This window comes from Sinohyriopsis cumingii, chromosome 19 (genome assembly GCF_028554795.1).
Source record: "Sinohyriopsis cumingii isolate HCF-2022 chromosome 19, ASM2855479v2, whole genome shotgun sequence".
Classification (NCBI taxonomy): domain Eukaryota; kingdom Metazoa; phylum Mollusca; class Bivalvia; order Unionida; family Unionidae; genus Sinohyriopsis; species Sinohyriopsis cumingii.
The window spans coordinates 68,984,623-69,004,817 of NC_142979.1; the positions used below are offsets into that span (position 1 = coordinate 68,984,623).

The window sequence follows — 20,195 nt, forward strand, 5'->3', positions numbered from 1 at the left end:
ATTATGTTGACTGTTTTTGTAGCTTTACATTAATTCTTCACTGCCTTATATTTCAGAAAGTGAAGATTCTCACAGATTTTGCTACAAAGGCAAGTGCACAGATTTTGATCATTTAGCCAAAACTGACTGTAAGCGACAACACAAGTCAACAAAAAAGAAAGCCGGCAACAGGAGAAGGACTTTAGCCCAAAGAAAAAGAGCAAAGTAACTATGCAGCCTAGAGGTAACACTAAAGAAAAACAATATCGTGTAGACTCAACAAACCCAACAATTGTAAACAGACAGAAAAAAAAAGGTAATGGAAAAGTCAAATTTGTCCATATGTAACCTGTTGATGAGCGATATTGCCAACCAGTTTGAGAATGATTCCTCATTACACCATAATGACCCATCTTCAAAGTTGATATATGACCAATGTGCAGAATCAACAGTGAGGCAGAACTACCCATTAACAAAGTCCCCAGTACAGCAAAATGATGTGTGTTCTCTGCAAGTATTGGAACCAGTCCAAATTGCAACTGTTGAAAAGCCAGTAGGTGATCAAGTACCACTATCTGCAAGTGCATGTGCATCCACAGCAAAGAGAAGGAGCCACCAATGTACACCCCACTGACGGCTACTTGGTCTTTATGTACCAGTACTTATAGACCAGATGATAACCCAGGAAATCTCTTCAATCATCCAGGTAAAAATCTTTCAGGATTGTAAAGTAACCAGTAGCAAGCAAATCTTGTGAAGGGCAGAGTGCCTTTTCAGGAGCTTTACATTTAATAGTTTCAGTCTGGGTCATACCCATTATATAATAAAGACAAAAGGGTACAATCCAGTGAAAATGAGAAACATTATCTAGCATCAAGCTCCTGTGGGGTGCATTAGTCATGTTTATATTTATAGTCACAATAGCACATTACAAATGAGAAATTAGCCTCAGATTAGACTATTTTAAATTGAAATTTGCGGGGATGCAATAAATGATCCAAGTCTGCAGATAACCAGTTTGGGATGACACATATCAATCATTAATCATCAATAATCCTAACTAATTACAGATTTCTAAGTATAATTAATATGCCAAATTGAAGCTAAGTAATAATTTACCAAATGCTGGACATGTGTGCATAGCACTGGATTTGAATTTATGCACCGCCACCACAAAAAAGGAAAACAATTATAATTGACAAACTGCATATTATCTGTAATAAGGTTGATGAAGATGTAAGAAGCTTTTATTTTCACCTGTTCAATTATTGTGCTTCAGTTAATAATTCCCACAAGTTGTTATTAAACTTGGTCGTAATCAAAGTATGTCTCCACCAGTACAGTGTAAGGATGCTTATATACTGGTGAGGCAGTATTTCTGATGGTGGATTGCTAACAACTTTCACATGTACACTACATAGTCATTTTTCATATAGTGGTAATATTATATATTTTAAAGTAGTTAACATGTGAACACAAGTTCACGTGCACAGGCGAGTATGGCCTTGTCCATTGTTTATAAAATAACCATTACACTTCTTGTTTGGTTACCATTCCAGCACCTCCACCAGCCATTTTGGACTTGTTTGAAGCTCTTTGTCAACCCCATGTACAAAATTATCCACAGTTGTTTGTTCATCACTATAGAAATCAAAGACAGAATGCCAGCAGCTTCTTCCCAAATGAGACAAACTACTCAGAGGTTGGTAAAATTTATAAATAAATCGAGAGCTAAAAATGTCTTGCACTGTTTATCAAATCCTCTTTGGAGAAAGTTGCCATAGTGCTTATTTTGGCATCCATGTGTGTGTCCAAATGTCTTTCCGTCACTCCACACCTTAAATTAACCTCATTGTTTTAGTATTTTTTTTTAGTTTCATTTCATTTCAGTACCATCTGATTCATCCTTTGGTGTTGCACTTCAGCTTCAATATACACTTGGTCAGTATTTAATTGAACCAATGCTATAATTATCCAAATTTGGGTTGTGCTCAACATGCAACACATGTCATGCTTCTTAATTTAATTTAACAAAATACAACTTTAGGGATGGACGTGGTTACAAACATAATCCATTTATTTTCTGTACACATTAATTGTAAGTAAAACTTTCCAAAATGTAACAGCAATGTAATGTGGACTAACATTTTGGCATTATTGGATGGGGTTCTGCAGGTATTTAGGCAGAAGTAAAAATTCCACCTGGTATCAAGAGTAATTTGCATATTTCAAGCTATATTCCACCCTGAATCTGCCCTGAAACCACCTAAAATTTATAATATGTGGAATCTATGTTTTAAGTGAAATCTGCTTTAAAATTCCACTTGGAATCTGGTTAAAGTCAGGGCGGAAGTTTTCATGCTGACAGCACAAGCTTGATCAATACCCTCAATTGTCTGCTGTAATTGTGGTTGAGCAGCAGCTATTTCAGCTGGAAGTTCTCGAAGAATCTGGTTTGGTTCTTTCTGCTATTTTCCCAGTTGCTTTAGTGGTTTGTTCCAGCAAGAGAAGAACACCTGTAGTTGCTTTGGTGACCAGTTTAAACAATTCCTCAACACCTTCTGTAAATTCCATATGAGATTCCCGACATTGTTTCAGCTGCTGTTGGACAGAATCTCAGATGGGAAGATATTTTTTAATTGCCTCCAGTCATAGTTGAGCTAGTTTAGCTGTGTGAAATTCCATAGTTATCACAGAATCACTCATTATTATTATTATTATTACAACAACGATTTAATTACACATCACAGGTCAGCAGATATAAAAATTTCAGCATATATACTAATATACCCTCCAACTACAACACTAGGACCCCACTGTAATGAGTCGCTAAAATTCTTGCAAACATGGTTCAGATTGGCCTTTGGTAAAAAAATTAATCAACATCTTTTTGGGCCAGATTACAGCAACGAGGCTTTGTTGGATGGTGGTAATTTGTATCATAATTGTGATGGAATATCATCAATTTTTTAAGGCCGGATTATAGCATTGAGGCCTTGGTTGGTTGGGGGGCGGCCAATGTCTATTACACTTTTTTGGGGTTGGCCATCCCATTACGCTGCTATTCCTGGTCAACATCGAAAAGGCTATTGCATATGTCATGTAAATGTTTTTCCTCACACTGACAACAAACATGGGTATCACATGTCCATGTACAACTGTCCTTACATTTCAATGTCAAGCCATTCTCTATTGTACAGTTGTCTTGTTAGGGTCTCCTCACAGAGATTTCGCATATGCCTGTCCTTGTCCACAAGAGAAAATGAAGATGCATCATACAGAGACTGCAGCCTGAAAACTAAACAAGCACCGCAGGAGTAATCTATATTTAATCACCCACTTCCACAGTTCATGAAAACTGAAACAGTATGTAACACTGGCATCTCAAATTAAATTGTTCTGAAGCCTGATAATGTCTGGCAAAGTTTTTTAACTTTAAGAAATCTAATTAATATCATTAGACCAACCGAAAATAGTTCTTATTGACAACCGTGCTGTCAAGCGTGTACGGTGCAGGTTTGATGGAGATGACAAAGCTCAGTGTGAGGTCATTTTCACATATGAAAAGTGTGGAGTATTTGCCTGTCATCAATTAAATCCTCCATTATATCTCATTATTAATTGATTATGTGTCGTACCTACACTTTTGATGTTCAACAACATGCCGTGTTACACCATTATCCACTGAAATGGTAATGATCAAACAGTAGGCCAATTGTAAATATGCGGGATTCCTTCATGACATTTGGTGCAGAGAAAGTCACATCAGAATTTTTTTTGTTCATGAGGTGCCACACGGGGTTGTATTTACAACAACAACACAGCATTGTGACAAGATTTCGTGTAAATCGTGAAATGCTTCATTGGAATATACTGCAGAACTCATCATCAATATCTTGCAAAACATTATTTGAATATCTTCAATAAGTATGTGCATGAACAAGCGAAACATCCTCACCCAGGTCCAAAATATTGTTGGTGAGCAACCACTGACAAATTGATGTGGCCTCATAACTTCTGGTGTGTTGCTACCTGCACAAACTGATCCCAGTAGTGCTCCAGATAATCTTTAAGTTCATTTACCTATCGCTGGTGCACAGAAAAGCATTTAAACACTGGGTTTGAACCCTTTGGCTGTCATGAAACCTTAATTGTCCGTTTACCTGCACGCCACCGAGACCTTTTCCATGTTTGGGTGGTTTCTCCTTTGATCGGGGATATCCTTCTTGAGAGTACTTTTCCATCTAAGAAAGTGACTTTTAATCTGACATCGCTATACTAAATAAGCAGGCTCATTTTTCCGATCCAAACCAAATAGGTATGGTCCCACCAAAGACAAAATGTCCTCCAAGTTTAATCAGGCTAAATTAACCCTAATCCATGAAACAATTATACACCAACACATACAAAGTTATATTTGTGTTGATATCCAAACATCTGAAACTTTTTATACCATTTATACATATAATCCTTGAATTCTTTATTCAAATACAACTTTAGTAAATTTATCACTGAACCAGCCGTTTACTTCTATCTTGTTATATAATTCTTTGTATCTCTTCTCAAGGTAGGTACGTGTATGCCATTGTCATATTATAATGCTGAAAGCATCTAATTAATTCGCTCATTACTGTCTTCCCTGTCACTGTCCTCACTACTCACTTCAGTGTCTTGGCCAGTAGGTTCATTCATTGACAAATCAGTTAAAGGAGTTTTGATGTTTTTTTGCTTATATCATATTTATGACTTTTTACACTTTTTGTCATAAGTTTGTTTTGTCATAAATTTGACTGACTTTACATTGTTGTTCTTCCAGTATAACCCCTAAGCTAATTAAAGTAAGAAGAAGCCCTGGATATGTTTGAAAAATCATAATCTTGTTAGCTTCTGAGATAAATCTGCAAGACATGTTTAAGTGAAATAGTGATTTAATCTTTTCTGTAAAGTTACAGATCATTTCAAATTACTATACACATCAATTTGACCCACAGGAAATTAATGGCAGGCTTTTTCACATATGAAGATTGGCCAAGCCCAAGACTTGTACCCATGTGGACAGAGGTGAAATGTTGGTGATCTGCAAAAGCAAGCACCTTAGACCACTCAGCCATCTGGGGCCCTGATGATGATGTCCGCTTGCAGCAGAGGCTTAGTAAAAGTGATCATGGCTTGCATACACAGAATAAGTACAAATGGGCACAACAGGACCTATGTCCCAACACACGATTATCTCAAAGTACTGTGTTTATATGTATCTTTTTTTTAATTAAAACAACACCTTCTCAAAAATGTATGCCTGGACAAATCACAAATACACTTATAAAGTGGGGTCAGTCCTGGATCAAATTTTTTTAATAGAAATTACCAAAAAATACTGGCCCCTATTTGTTGAACATGAAAAAAATAATGATCAAAACTGGGAAATGAAACTTTGATAAATCACTCATTCTGTTGTCAAAAACTGCAGTTAGTGCCTGGAAATTTGAATCAGCAAAATAACATTTGTTATTTTTAATAATTTTTTAAAATTTTCCTTACAAAAGAAAATTCTCAGGACAATATTCAATGATATTTTGATCCATGCAAATTTCAGTAATGTCTACTGCTGGTAGCACTTTAAGAAAGAAATACTAATTAAATTAGCCTTGTCTGGTAGATTCATGTTTTAGTTCTATCTTATAATATGGTTTATGTGTAATTATCACAAATGTAATATGCCCTCTTGTATTCAAACATGAAAAATATCAATCTACCATCACATCTGTCCATGAGTTTTTATGATAATATAGTTAAGTTCCAACAGTGTTCTGATTGCTGACATGTGAATGTGTTTGTATTATGGCTACAGTCAATTAAAAGAAGACCCACTTTGTATTATTGTTAAGTATGTTGTTTGTGTCTAATCAGATAAACAGGGTGGAGGTAGAAGCAAAAATAAAGTTAAAAGGCATGCAAATCCTACCCATGTAAGAGCTAGCAGTGATGGTAGTGTGTCAGGTCAACTCATTTTAATTGACAAATTGAATACTGTTATAAATTTTATTCCAACTGACAAATTGAATGTGTTATAAATATTAGTATGTAGGAAGTGTAAATAATCACTAGTTTATCCTTCTAATTACCAAATGTAATTAAAAAAAGGACAGCAAGTTTAAGAAAGGAAAAGGTTTTGGCAGTGGATGAAAAGCTTTGTTTCACAGACATGGTTCATTATGGAGAAGCAAGTTCCAAAGTTTGCAGTCAACTTAAATTCCTGAATTGGCACTTGGAGGTATGCTCAAGGATGAGCAGACACTGAACTATAACTTGCAATAAAACTGTGTCATAAATAGTTTACTAAAAGAACAACAACACTCAAAAATATGAATGCTGATGTACACAAAGCAGTGATGTCATGCACATTTTCACAAGTGCATGCAAATGTGTTGAAACCTTTTAAAATATGTATCTAATGATTTTATCTTGAAAATAATGGTAATTTATACATAAGAGCAAGCAACTTCATTAGAAAAGCATTTTATTCACAATTATTTGCAACATGTATTTAACCATTAAACAGTAAATTTATGTCAAGCTGAGATGGCGTTACCTTCTGAATATTGTTAAGGTCCTTCTGTAACTTGTTCCCTTGCTTATGCGGAGACCTCTGTGTTTGGCCTCTTGTGTGCAAGTAACTGAGGGAGAGGTGTAATGTGGTGCCAAACCTCAAACATTACAAAATAAAGGCTAATTTCATAGGAATGAAAATAACAAATCATATTTGCATTTTATTTAAATGCAATTTGGCATGAATGTGTTGAACACAGGTATTGGGTACTTGCAGGTACATAAGGATGAACTGGGCACTTGCAGGTACATAAGACGAATTGGGCACTTGTAGGCACATAAGATGAAGACAAAAAAGTGAAATGCATCACATTATACACTGCAAAGGATAATTTCAAACAAACTGTTGTTGTAGGTTTCACGCCATTTTCAGCACAAGATAGGCTATATATGGCAGCCAGTTTTAATGGTGGAGGAAGAACCCAGGAAAACCCAGGAAAGAACCACTGACCCACGAGAAGCTACTGGCAAGCTTTCTCACATAACCACATTGGCCGAACCAAAGGCTCAAACCCACAATGACAGAAGTGAGATGGTAGTGATCCGTAATGATGAGTGCTTTAGACCACTCCATCATGTATACAGAATCAAATCCTTCTCAGAGATAACATATATTTGTCAAGCATCTGTTGTACACACTATTTCTAAGATGATTTGAGATCAATTATTGTATGAATTTATTAAGCAATCACCTCTCAAGAAATGTTCATTTTAAATAGATGGCAGAAAAAGACAGGTTTCATTATTCTTATAAATTTGAGAAATTAAATTTTACAAAATAACAGAATGGCAAATATGAAAAAAATTAATATTTATATTATTTCAAAAGTATTTCATATTTTACAAGAAGACAAGTTTTTACAAATAAAAAGCAGCAACCAGTTAGAGTTTAAATGAATAAATCCTATGAGTTCATTTATTTCCATGTGGTACAAATTTTCATGGATTTTGTGGCTGATAAAATCCAACTGAATACTGATTCTCTGGTAGAAACAATACAGCTGTTCCAAAATCAATGAATTGAGGAACCTATAGAAATGTCATTTTTCACAAAACCATGACAATGGTTATCCATTTGATTAATGCAAGTATGACAGTATCAAGATGATAATTCAGGATGTGACATCATTACACCAATGAACTTCATCATGGTGTAAATAAATGTTTTAAGCTTCAAAATACTGATATCTGTAATGGCAATCCCCTTTTACAAAAATATTACACAACAGAAAATATCAGTAACAGACAAAAATTATCCACATGTTTTCATTTTTTGGTGTGGCACTCTTTCCAGTTGGAAAATGTATGGATGAAGGTTCGTCTTTTGGCCTTCAGAACTAAGCTATAGAAGCTTAATGTAACTGGATGTTGAGGAAGTAGGATTTAGGAAGAACCTTTATTAACTGTGGGACAATAGTTGAAATCATATCTTGCTACAATATTAACTTTAAGTGACAGTTAAGTGGTTATTAGTCTGTCTGGAAAATTGTTCTGCACAAGTTGATGGAAATTTCTCTTTAGAAAAGTGCGGAGCATGCCTATGCCTCTCTTCAGAGAACTTTGGACCATGCCTGAATTGTTCTTCTTATTCTGAACATGTAACTAACATTAAACCAGACCTCGTGAGCAATTTATCAAGACCACACCACAGATAAAATCCAATGGTGTAATTATCTACTACAGGACCTGTTCTAACATGCATATTGCCACCTTGGATCATACTGACTGGTTGTATGTAACTGTCTTCTGCTTGAGCACAAACGATGGCCCCACTGTCACCTGGCAATGCAAAGGTCCCACGATTATCATCATCCACTGGAGGAGTCTCAACCAAAACATAAATGTATTGGTGATCAGTCAAATTACAAGCAGCAAACAGTTCTTTGTTATAATGTCCCTCATGTAAAATTCCATGTGTAAGATTGGTATTTGCTCCCCATTTGTAAACATCATGAAGTTCTTTGAGTGAACAATCAAAAGGCTGAACCATAATACTTGGTCCAAACTCTCCATCAGCTGTTTTGAATAAAGGAAAGCAATTGAGCCTTTGGTCATCTTTCACTCTTACAGCCATGATATCAACATTGTCGACTGAAATGCGCAGCATCTCTGTTGGAATCTGCACACACACTGATCGTCCTATTGTTATAGGCCCAGTATGTTGTCCTCTAATCTCAACATCAGTATTGCTAGGAACAACATGAGCACATGTAAGAAAATACAGATTTCCATCCATATCAACCATAAAACCGCCAAGGGTACCATGTCTTTCAAGTGCAGGACAATGTAAGGTTGAACCAACAGAATAGAATGGTTTAGGTCTCTTTTCAATGACACCAATCCTGTAGTTTTGCCAATATTTGTATTTTTTAATGACATCATCAATGTGCTTTAGAACTTTTTTCTCCTTCTGTATAGATGAAAAAGGTGTGACATGGACCTGAAGCTCTCCACAAACCACCACCACTCCCTCAACACATTCAGTTCTGATAAAGAAACAAAACAAATTCCTTAATTTCCATTGTAACTATACATACAAAATTGCTGCACTGAATGAAGTCTTTATCATGCCAAACTTTTTTTAAATGTAAAATACAGATAAAACTTTACTGAATTCATAAATAATCATTACCAGTATGAAGTTTCAAACATTTACTGAAACAGTGGCAAAGGTGTTATGGTACTTAAAGGAAGCTCATCTAATCAGAACAAGAGTCCCTCTAATGGTCTGACGCTCTAATGGCTGAGAATAATTTCCTAGAATTCAAGCTAAGACCATTTCTTCATCTGAACTGTTGATTGCTGAAAACATCTTGGATATTCTTCACTAATAACACAATTTTCCAATTAGCTGCTGTGGTGGATATACTGCATGTCAGCTTGGCACCATTTTCAGGGCATCATAAAAAGTATTCTGGTGGAAACACCATGTTGATATGACTTTCCATTTGGAAAAGTAACAATAACAAGACTTTCAAGATGGATGCCACATTGGCCATATTACTAAGATTGGCACCGTTTCTATTTAATACCAACCAGACATGATAAGAGCACAATGTTGATATAAACATCCATCAAGGAAATCTTGTGCCAAGAAGATTTTAAAGATGGCCATTGTGGCAGTTATGTTAGAAATCAGATTGGGATAATTTTTGGCTATGACCAACTGTACATCATAAGAAATCTTTCAGAAAAGCCCCATGCTGATATACCCATTCACACAGGAGAAATAGGAAAAATAAGATTTTCCAGATGACCATTAAGGAAAGCTTACTGAAAATCTGAATGGCACCATTAGGACTAACTTAACATCATACAATGTTTAGTAATTACCCCTGTTGATTCCACCATTCATTCAGGAGGAGTATTGAAAATATTTTCAAGATAGCCATTTCAGTAGCCATATTGTACATCAGACTGACACCATTTTCATACTGGACCAACAATCAATCATAAAAAGCCTTTCAATGAAAGTAAATGAAGATATAAACCATCGATTATGGAGTAGCAATAATAAGATTTTCAAAATGGCATCTAATAGGCCATGTTGGATCTCCAAGCAGCATTTTCATTTAGGACCAACTACTCCATGAAATGAATGTGTGTGTCAAGTTTTATGGCAATCTTCCAAGTAGTTTACATCGAGTAGTGATAACGAACTTGTGGTAATAGGCTGACAAACAACAAATGCAGATAGATAAAAGACAACATCCCATCCCATAAGCTCTCCTTGTCAAAGACCTGTAGAAAAAAGATCTCTTAAATTAATCCAACTGGTCTCCTATTCTGATTTCTAACTGAAAGCATGTTTTCAAAACAAGCCAACATAAACTATTTTTTGCAGCACAGTTTCACAAGATTGTACTTATAATTACATATTCTACCTAATCCCAACACTGCCCTCTTCCAGAATATGACCCAGGGGTTGAAGCCCAAAACTCATGACATAATTTATGTATCCTCCTGTTACAACTAAATGTATTGCACTTTGTTATATTTGATGTTTCACCCATCCCATGTACCCCAAACTTCTACCTCTCACAGATGTTATCACAAAGGCAGCCTACATATTAAATTTGATGACTTTCTGCCTGGTAGTTTAAAGAGCAGGTATAAAGACAGATGGACAGATACACAGGCCATCACAATATCACTGATGCTCTATTTTAAATGAATGGAGGTAAAAAGTATACATTCTTCCTCTGTCCAAAAACTGAAAACATTTTTTCAAAGACAAAAGTTAATAATATTTACCTCAGCAGTTCATCTTTCAGTTCTGTATCTAGACTACATCTTGGAGGCAGGTGGTGAGATATGTAGTTTGAGGCAACAGTTTGTTTCTGGGTGCTCTCTATCTCAAACTTGAGTTTTTGCTGTATGGCCAGATTTCTGTCGGTAGCCATTACCTTCTTTTCTAACTCTTCATGAACTCTGGATGCAATTTTTGGAAAACCAACATCTGCATTCTCTTTAAGTTCATCCCAAAATGATTCATTAAGAGTGTTTGAAAAAAGGTCACAAAATTTTGTTCTCTCCTTTTCTATTTGCAAGTTTGCACATTCATAATTGGCACAACTTTGGGGAAGAGATGAAATCAAGTTTTTCCTTATGCAATGATCTATGGTGACTCTGCACTCTTCTTTAAATACCATTCCTTGTAACATTTCATGAATATGATATTCTTTGATTCCATAAATTTTTGCCAAGACCTCAACCATAAGGCATTGCAGAACCTTTGCAAGATTTTCCATGATTACTTCTGCTATCTGATTGTGGTCCATTCTTCCATGCTGACTGGAGAACTTACTAAGAAGCACATCCAAAAGACATCCCTGATTGTTTAAGAATGTCTCTGAGAATCTATCCTTCAGGGACTCCTTAATTGCAACTGGACCCTTGAAGGTTTCCTCAGATTTCTTCCTATATGTGTGTATGTTTGACTCAATAAGTTTTAACATGTCCTGCAAGGGCTGAATCACCTTCCATTCTAGATGAAGCTGAATCATTTTAGGCACATCTCCCTCAGATGATATAAAATCTTCAAATGTAGATGACTTGAAAAAGGCACAAAACTTTTCTTCATGGTGGAAGACATCTGTCAAGGCTGTCTCAAAGCTTTTTATGGAAGAATCGTCTGTTTGAATGGAAGGATCCATCCCAACCAGTAACAGCAAGTTACTGAAGGACAATAGACCAAATGACTCTATATCTTTTTGGATATTCAGGGCCAACTCCTAAGGTGAGAGAAAGGAGGCATTAAGCAGAGTTCTCCTGTGAAGTTCCTAATTTCTAAAATCTAAATAGTCATGGTCTTGCATTATTGAAACTTTTTGAGCATGAAGGTTAGACTATTAACTTTTTCCCTGACCTAGACACAGTTCATATATCATATCTAATTTTGGGTTTTCAGTTTGAGCTTGATTTTTAAAAAGGTTAGAGAATAAGGGTCTCGTCTCTCTATTTTAAATACTTGCAGTTTTTAATTTCACTTTCAGAAATCTACAATGTGCTTTGGTAATGATACTGTAATATAAATAATGCTTCATGCTCTTCTACAAAGGAAGTATATTAAATATTTTAATCCCCACACTCTCATAATATGATTTTGGTACATGTATAAAAGCTTTTTTTATCCATCCTTACTTAGAATTTAAACTTCTTTCTATCCATCTTTACTTCATATTTAAGTTTCTTTCTGTCCATCCTCACTGTATTTAAGCTTGTTTCTACACATCATCTCTGTGTATTTATGTTTATTGTTGCTTATCATTACTGTTTATTTAAGCTTCATTTCTACCCACCCTTATTGTGTATGAAAGCTTTTGTCTGTCCATCATGACTTTGTATTTAAGCTTCTTTTTACTGATCCTTACTGTGTATTTAAGCTTCTTTCTACCAATCCTTAATGTGTATTTAAAATTCTTTCAACCCATCATTACTGTCTATTTAAGCTTCTTTCTACCCATCTTTGATGTGTATTTAAGCTTCTTTCTGCCAATCCTTTCTGTGAATTTAAGCTTCTTTCTATTGTTATGACCCTATAGTCTTAAACCCAGTAACAGAAAGGGTCACTGGTTCTTTCTATGGTTTTTCCTTGTTCTTCATTATACTGGCTGCCATGTAAGGCCTATCATGAGCTGAAAAATGGCATTAAACCCCATCACAACAACAACACCACCAACTACCCATCATTACTGTGCATTTAAGTTTCTTTCTGCCGATCATGACTGCATTTAAGTTTCTTTCTACCCATCATGACTGCATTTAAGTTTCTTTCTACCCATCATTACTGTATATTTAAGTTCATTCTACCCATTATTACTGTGCATCTAACTTTCTTGCTACCCATTACTGAGTATTTAAGTTTCTTTCTACCCATCATGACTGCATTTAAGTTTCTTTCTATCCATCATTACTGTTACTATATTTAAGTTCATTCTACCCATTATTACTGTGCACACAATTTTCTTGCTACCCATTACCTAGTATTTAAGTTTCTTTCTACCCATCATTACTGTATATTTAAGTTCATTCTACCCATTATTACTGTGCACACAAGTTTCTTGCTACCCATTACTGAGTATTTAAGTTTCTTTCTACCCATCATTACTGTATATTTAAGTTCTTTCTACCCATTATTACTGTGTTTTTAAGTATCTTTCAAACCCATTACTGAGTATTTAACTTTCTACCCATCATTACTGTGCATTTTTCTTTCTATCCATCATTACTGTGTATTTAAGTTTCTTTCTACCCATCATTACTGAGAGTTCTCAACAGATTTCCAAACTGAAGAGTCATTTGAGCCTTGACCCCAAAATCTCAAGAGTCAAAATGAAAATCTCAAGAGTCAAAACTAAAATCTCGAGAGTCAATTTTATTTGGACAGTCATAAGCTCGTAGCTTTGATTCTTCATTATTGGTGGAAACAAATGATGGTTAAGATTTCTCGTCTTGTGCTAAATAATGAGAAATACTTGTACCGTGTTTTGTAAGAAACATACAATCTGGTTTTTTAAGTGATCTCTCTTTCTAAATATATGTTACTGTGTGTATATTTTGTATATGAAACAGACAGGATAATTTTATACTTTATTATATTTTCAACTTTTCAACATATTCTATTATCCACTGCTCAAATAATTTTATATGCAAAAATATACCCATACAACTATGAAGGTTATATATTATTCAAATATCAAGGATGTGCATCACAGAAATGTCAGTTTACTTTTCCACTGTCCTTAAATTTTCTAACAAATTTCAGAGATTGACTCTTCTTCTCATCAGAGCTGACACTATCTTTCTATTTCTTTGGAGTCTCAGGGTCAGAAAATTCATCACTGGCAGCTCGTTTCTGTGACAGAGACATCAAAGTAAATATACTTCTTTGCACCATGGTGATTTTAAAGTCCTGATGTAAGCACTGAGTGTTATGCCTGTTCAATTTTTTTCTGAATGATCCATTAATTAAAACGTTAGAGGTTTAAAATGTTTTGATGGTTCAAGCATTTAATTAATCACCAAAACAACACAATCCTACACTGAAGACTGGCCTAGCGAGAAGTCATATATTCCCATTTTGCCTAACTGATTACAATTTAAAGTGCAATCAAAGAAATGCCAATATTTTAACAAAAATTAATCCAGTGAAGTAATAAATGATTCCAGACTTTTAAACATCCTGCTAAATGAAGCAAATTGCCAATAAAACAATTAAAGTTGGTCCACTTCCATTGACAACTGGCATCGTGAGCCACCATAATGATATGCTCACATTCTGACCAGTTGATTAATTTGATCAAAAGGCAGCCCATCCATGCCATAATTGTTTCCTCTTCCTCTGTCATAGACTTCAAACATAATCTCAAAACAATCCAACCTAATTCAGTTGAATCTAAACCTGACTTCAGTAAACTGTTAGCTCCACCAAGTTTCATATATCTTCCATTGGTGCAATATTATTGGCCATTATGGTCTAAACTATTGTCGAACAGTTATCAATGAGTAACTCCTACAGTAAATTTGTTATGGACAGCATACTCTTAGTAAGAAACTAAGCTGGAAGCGAATCAAGGATAATTAAGACTGATATTCCAGCTGAAATCTACGTGCATCAAAAAGACGCACAAGTCAAAATTTCCACGCATCAAAAATGGGTTATTTTTAAATTCCACTCGTCAAAACCTGAGGGTACATGTCTACTGAAAACCCTGATTACTGTGTATTTAACTTTCTACCTATCATTACTGTGCATTTAAGTTTCTTTCTATTCATCATTACTGTGCATTTAAGGTTCTTTCTACCCATCATTACTGTGTATTTAACTTTCTACCCATTACTGTGTATGTAAGTTTCTTTCTACCCATCATTACTGTGTATTTAAGTTTCCTTCTACCCATCATTACTGTAAATTTAACTTCCTTCTATCATTCATTACTGTGTATTTAAGCTTCTTTCTACCAATCATTACTGTATAGTTGACTTTCTTTCTACCCATCATGACTGTGGATTTAAATTTCTTTCCACCAACCACTACTGTGCAATTAACTTTCTTTCTACCCATCATTACTGTACATTTAAGTTTCTTTCTACCCATCATTACTGTGTATTTAAGTTTACTTCTACCCATCATTACTGTAAATTTAACTTTCCTTCTATCATTCATTACTGTGTATTTAAGCTTCTTTCTACCAATCATTACTGTATAGTTGACTTTCTTTCTACCCATCATGACTGTGCATTTAAATTTCTTTCTACCAACCACTACTGTGCAATTAACTTTCTTTCTACCCATCATTACTGTACATTTAAGTTTCTTTCTACCCATCATTACTGTACATTTAAGTTTCTTTCTACCCATCATTATAGTACATTTAAGTTTCTTTCTACCCATCATTACAGTACATTTAAGTTTCTTTCTACCCATCATTACTGTACATTTAAGTTTCTTTCTACCCATCATTACTGTACATTTAAGTTTCTTTCTACCCATCATTACAGTACATTTAAGTTACCCATCATTACTGTACATTTAAGTTTCTTTCTACCCATCATTACTGTACATTTAAGTTTCTTTCTACCCATCATTACTGTACATTTAAGTTTCTTTCTACCCATCATTACTGTACATTTAACTTTCTTTCTACCCATCATTACAGTACATTTAAGTTTCTTTCTACCCATCATTACTGTACATTTAACTTTCTTTCTACCCATCATTACAGTACATTTAAGTTACCCATCATTACTGTACATTTAAGTTTCTTTCTACCCATCATTACTGTACATTTAACTTTCTTTCTACCCATCATTAGTACTGCTAACATTTATCACTAAATGTGTACTAGACTATAAGTAAGCATTCTTTCAATAGTGCCCTTATGATGATGAAGATGATTGACTTTATTCTTTAGTTCAGTTTAAAAAAGCCCCCAAGACAGGGATCAAATGCTCAAATTCCATCAATCCTAGAATATAGGTTCATATTCTTGTGATTAAGGTAACAATAAGAACATCCTGCTAGTAATGGTATAAAATGGCATGCCATTTAAGTTGCACTGTTTTGTTATGAATTAATTTGAACATGTTAATTCACTTATATATGTAAATAATATTTGCCAAGCAATCTTTTCTCATCATAAAAAAGGCATCTTGTTGAACATCAATATACTAATGAATGCTGGTATATTAAGTTAACATTGATGAATACTGCTATATTGACACTGATGAATACTTGTACAGGAGCATATTTTAACCTTGCTATATTAATGCAGATATTCCATCTTGAAAGCAGTTTTCCTTAATGCTCAGTCTTTCAACTTTATGAGTAAAACATGAATATTATAATATGCACTCTGAAGACTAATTATGAACTTCTTCCAAATAGGGGGCCCCGAGTGGCCGAGTGGTGTAAAGCGCTCTCTGTTACGGATCACTGCCATCTCACCTCTGTCTGCATGGGTTCGAGTCTCAGATTCAGCCAATGTGGGTATGTGAGAAAGCTTGCCAGTAGCTTCTCGTGGGTTGGTAGTTCTTTCTGGGTTTTTCCCAGGTTCTTCCTCCACCTTTAATACTGGCCGCCATGTATAGCCTATCGTGTGCTGAAAAATGGCATTAAACCCTACAACAACAACAACAACAATCTTCCAAATAATCTCTGTAGAAATATGCTGAACTCAATCCAATGCTATCTGTTTCAGGATAATATTCACTGCAACAAGTTGCCTCCTTCTATTTAATAATGAAAGAAAACTATTTATTTGGAATCAATATAGATGCACGAAAAGTTTGTACTCAAATTTTTTTCCTGGATATGTTTTCATGTTTTTGCAAATGATGAAATTTCTGTTTGTACTTAAATTTGTGAATGGGGGAAGTGGTCCATATGTTTCTGTAAGAGGATCATGGTTTGTTAGGTTTTCAAAATTTGCACTCCAGAAGTCCACAAAAAATGGTACTCCATGAAAACAGTAAATTCCATTTTTTATCTGATTTTTCTAAGTTTCCAAACTAATTATAGTAAGGAAGATGCAATTTGTCTCAAACAGACCAAACTTTTGTAAAGGTGAAAGCCTCAAAGTTTTTAACATCTGTATCTTCTATTCACAGCAATGAAAACTATTTTCTGATGTTTCCTTGTATCAAACAAATTATAACAAAGGCAATGCAGTTTGTCTCAAATATTAGGCAAATCTGTTGCATATGGAAAGACCCAATATTTATTAAGTCTGCTATTTTTATTTGTGATATAAATTGTCTTTCACAATGTATTTGTTACTATTTATAGCTGAACAAAGTTACACTGAAAGATAGAATATAAATCTTTACAAATATGAATTCTTGTCAGGAATTAGTTAGAGAATGGTATTAACTGTAAAACATTAAAAACTTGCCTGCAAATTGTCACTTTTATGCACATACACCATGTAGACATGAGCAACAGGCTTCCCTTCAGCAACACTATACTGCACAGAATTAGCCATCCACTCATTTCTTCTAAGCCTTGATGGAACACAGTCAGGGGTAAGATATTTGCTATCATTTGCAGTAACTAAGTTTCGGGATGATATTTCGTCATGAAATTTTCCAAAGATGGCAACCTGTACTGCAGTGGTGTTTGCCATTTTCTTCACAGTTTGTCTTATGTGGTGAAGATCTCCTGTCTCTGTAGAGTTATACAAAATAGAATCGTCAAAAAAGGAAACAATGAAAGAACAACTACTAAACAGTAATACAATACTGCAGGGGTGTCCAAAGTCCGGCCCGCGAGCCAATCACGGCCCACTGTAAGATTTCATACGGCCCGCAGCTTCGGTCATAAAATGTATTATTTATGGCCCAGATATGAATGAAAGGCAGAATTGTGTTTTTAGAGTTGTTCATGTCTGTCTGAGTGGCTTATATTTAGTTACATTGCCATTTGAAAAATAAAGATAATTGTGACAGTGAAAATTGTTTTTTTTTATTTATTGTTTATTTGTTTTTTTTATTTATTTATTGTTCTGTAACAGTGTATATTTGCATATAACTTTTGTGGTTAAAAAACATCAGAAGGAACTATTGGCCCCTGGGCATCATCACTTTATCAAATCTGGCCCTCTTTGCAAAAAGTTTGGACACTCCTGCAATACTGGTTTACCTAAAACACATTTCCTATAATGGTAATAAATTCTAAAAGATTCATTATGAAATAATTACAGCAATTAAAGACATCGAGATTGATAGTGAACTTTCCAAAGAAGTCACATATATTAATGCAGAAGACTGCAGCATGATCTCTCTCTCTCTCTCTCTCACACACACACACTGAATCCAAATCATCCACACAAGTTTATAAAACACACACAAGTCATCTAGGGAGTAGATTTTGCCATGTCAAACATCTCGCACATTTTTTATGAAAGAAAAAAACAGACTGAGTGTGCATTAAGCCCTTCAAGATACAAATGTAACTGTCATTCCTTAATTTATTTTAGGAGACTGGATTGAATTCAGTGAAAGGTGGTAAGTTTATTGAGAATAATGCAAGGATGAAATGATTAATTATGGTTTTTGTTTGTCAATAGCCTCTGACTCTGTGTATATTATGTGCCATTTGTCAGATTTAAAAACCAATGGCAGTAATTTAAACTTCATTCAAGAAGACCATCTTGGCATTTAGGGTTATCAAAATTATTGAAATGATGATTATCTGCCATCTGATATGCCTGCTTTTACTATAAATACTAAAGAAATTTTAAATGATTTTTTTCTTGAATAACTATGAACAGAAATTGAAACATTTCAGAGTGCCTTTTGGCCTCTTAAGTTTTTACAAATACTGTGCATTTAAATGTAACCATTGTGAAGAAAAAACATAATAACCATTGATGAATTCTCCTCAAATGCCCATCAATAGAATTTAGTAAAATGGGAAAGAGTTTAAAACTTTGTATAATTTATCCTAATTTACAATCAAATATAACTTGAACAACAGCAACTTTAAAATTACCTCCAAATTTGTTTGATCATAAAAGAACAAATTTAATAGATGCAAAGGACAGAAAGACATTACAAGTTTATACAAATTACATAGCTGCTATTAATATGAAACTGAACACTTTACAAAATACCAAAGGCATTATAAGGCTTGAGGGCTGCTCTAGATGCAAACTAGGTGCATCTGATGCAGGAATACTTGCATGTAGTCTTATATTTACTAAAGTTGTAAGTTATCAGTTTTCTAGGGAGAGGCAAGTCCATCATCATGCCTGTCACATTACTGCATCATGCCTAAAGTTTTTCCTTGTTCAGGTTCTTATTTGATAGGTGTGAAAACTGAAGAAGGCTTGTTGACTGAAGATAATAAAAATATGCAGTACTTAGTGTTAAGGTAGTATTCATTATGTTAGTTAATAATTCAGAAGCATACATAGAGTTTCTTAGTGATTATAGATGTTATAAAAGCATCCCATGCACATGTCCACACAGTATGTCAGGTTGTATTGGCTATTTATATCATCATTTAAATGTTTTTAGCAGTGGAAAACATTGTCACAACAATCATAGGGATATTTTACCTAATTGTCAGATATATTCAGCAAAAACATCTTACATACTGAATTCTGTCATAATAAGCAGTACATGACTTATTGCAAATCAAACATTCACAAACTGAGAAAGTTATGATATTCATATAATAGCTGTCAGCTGTTCAGTAAGCCTAATGGATATACAGAGAGGAAGGTGGGGTTTCTAATCATTTGAATTAAATGGCATCATTGTAAACCATATGCACATTTAGATATTTTGGTAAATGTTTTGGTGATACTGATAGAACACTGTCTCAGTTGTCCCTTTCCATTAAAATTATTGCCTCTTTTTTGTCAATTGAGCTAAAGACAACATCTATAATCACTAAGAAACTGTACGATGGTTTAAAAATGTGAAACAATGTTTTCTTCTAAAAAAAATATAAATGTCAGTTATCAGAGTTTTTGCTTAAAACATGTTTTTCAAAGATAAATGAAACAGTCTAAATAAAATTTTGATCAGCATTTTCAGTAAATCAGGTAAGTGTAAGATTGTGTAATGTGTGCTTTAACCTATTCTAGTCAACTTTGGTCTTT

At 34.4% G+C, this 20,195-nt stretch overlaps 1 protein-coding gene across 1 annotated transcript in view; it reads right to left on the reverse strand.

The window, feature by feature from the left end:
* Positions 1–6,479: 6,479 nt before the first annotated feature.
* The window catches only part of LOC149775904 (uncharacterized), a 29,229-nt gene continuing 15,513 nt past the window's right edge, over positions 6,480–20,195 (reverse strand). Inside the window, exons 3-5 of the mRNA XM_089943401.1 lie at positions 17,481–17,752; positions 10,840–11,819; positions 6,480–9,071 (exon numbers count right to left, since the gene is read on the reverse strand). Of these exons, the coding sequence (XP_089799527.1) occupies positions 8,171–9,071; positions 10,840–11,819; positions 17,481–17,752 (2,153 nt within the window). The 3' untranslated portion in view covers positions 6,480–8,170. The remainder of the gene's footprint in view (positions 9,072–10,839; positions 11,820–17,480; positions 17,753–20,195) is intronic.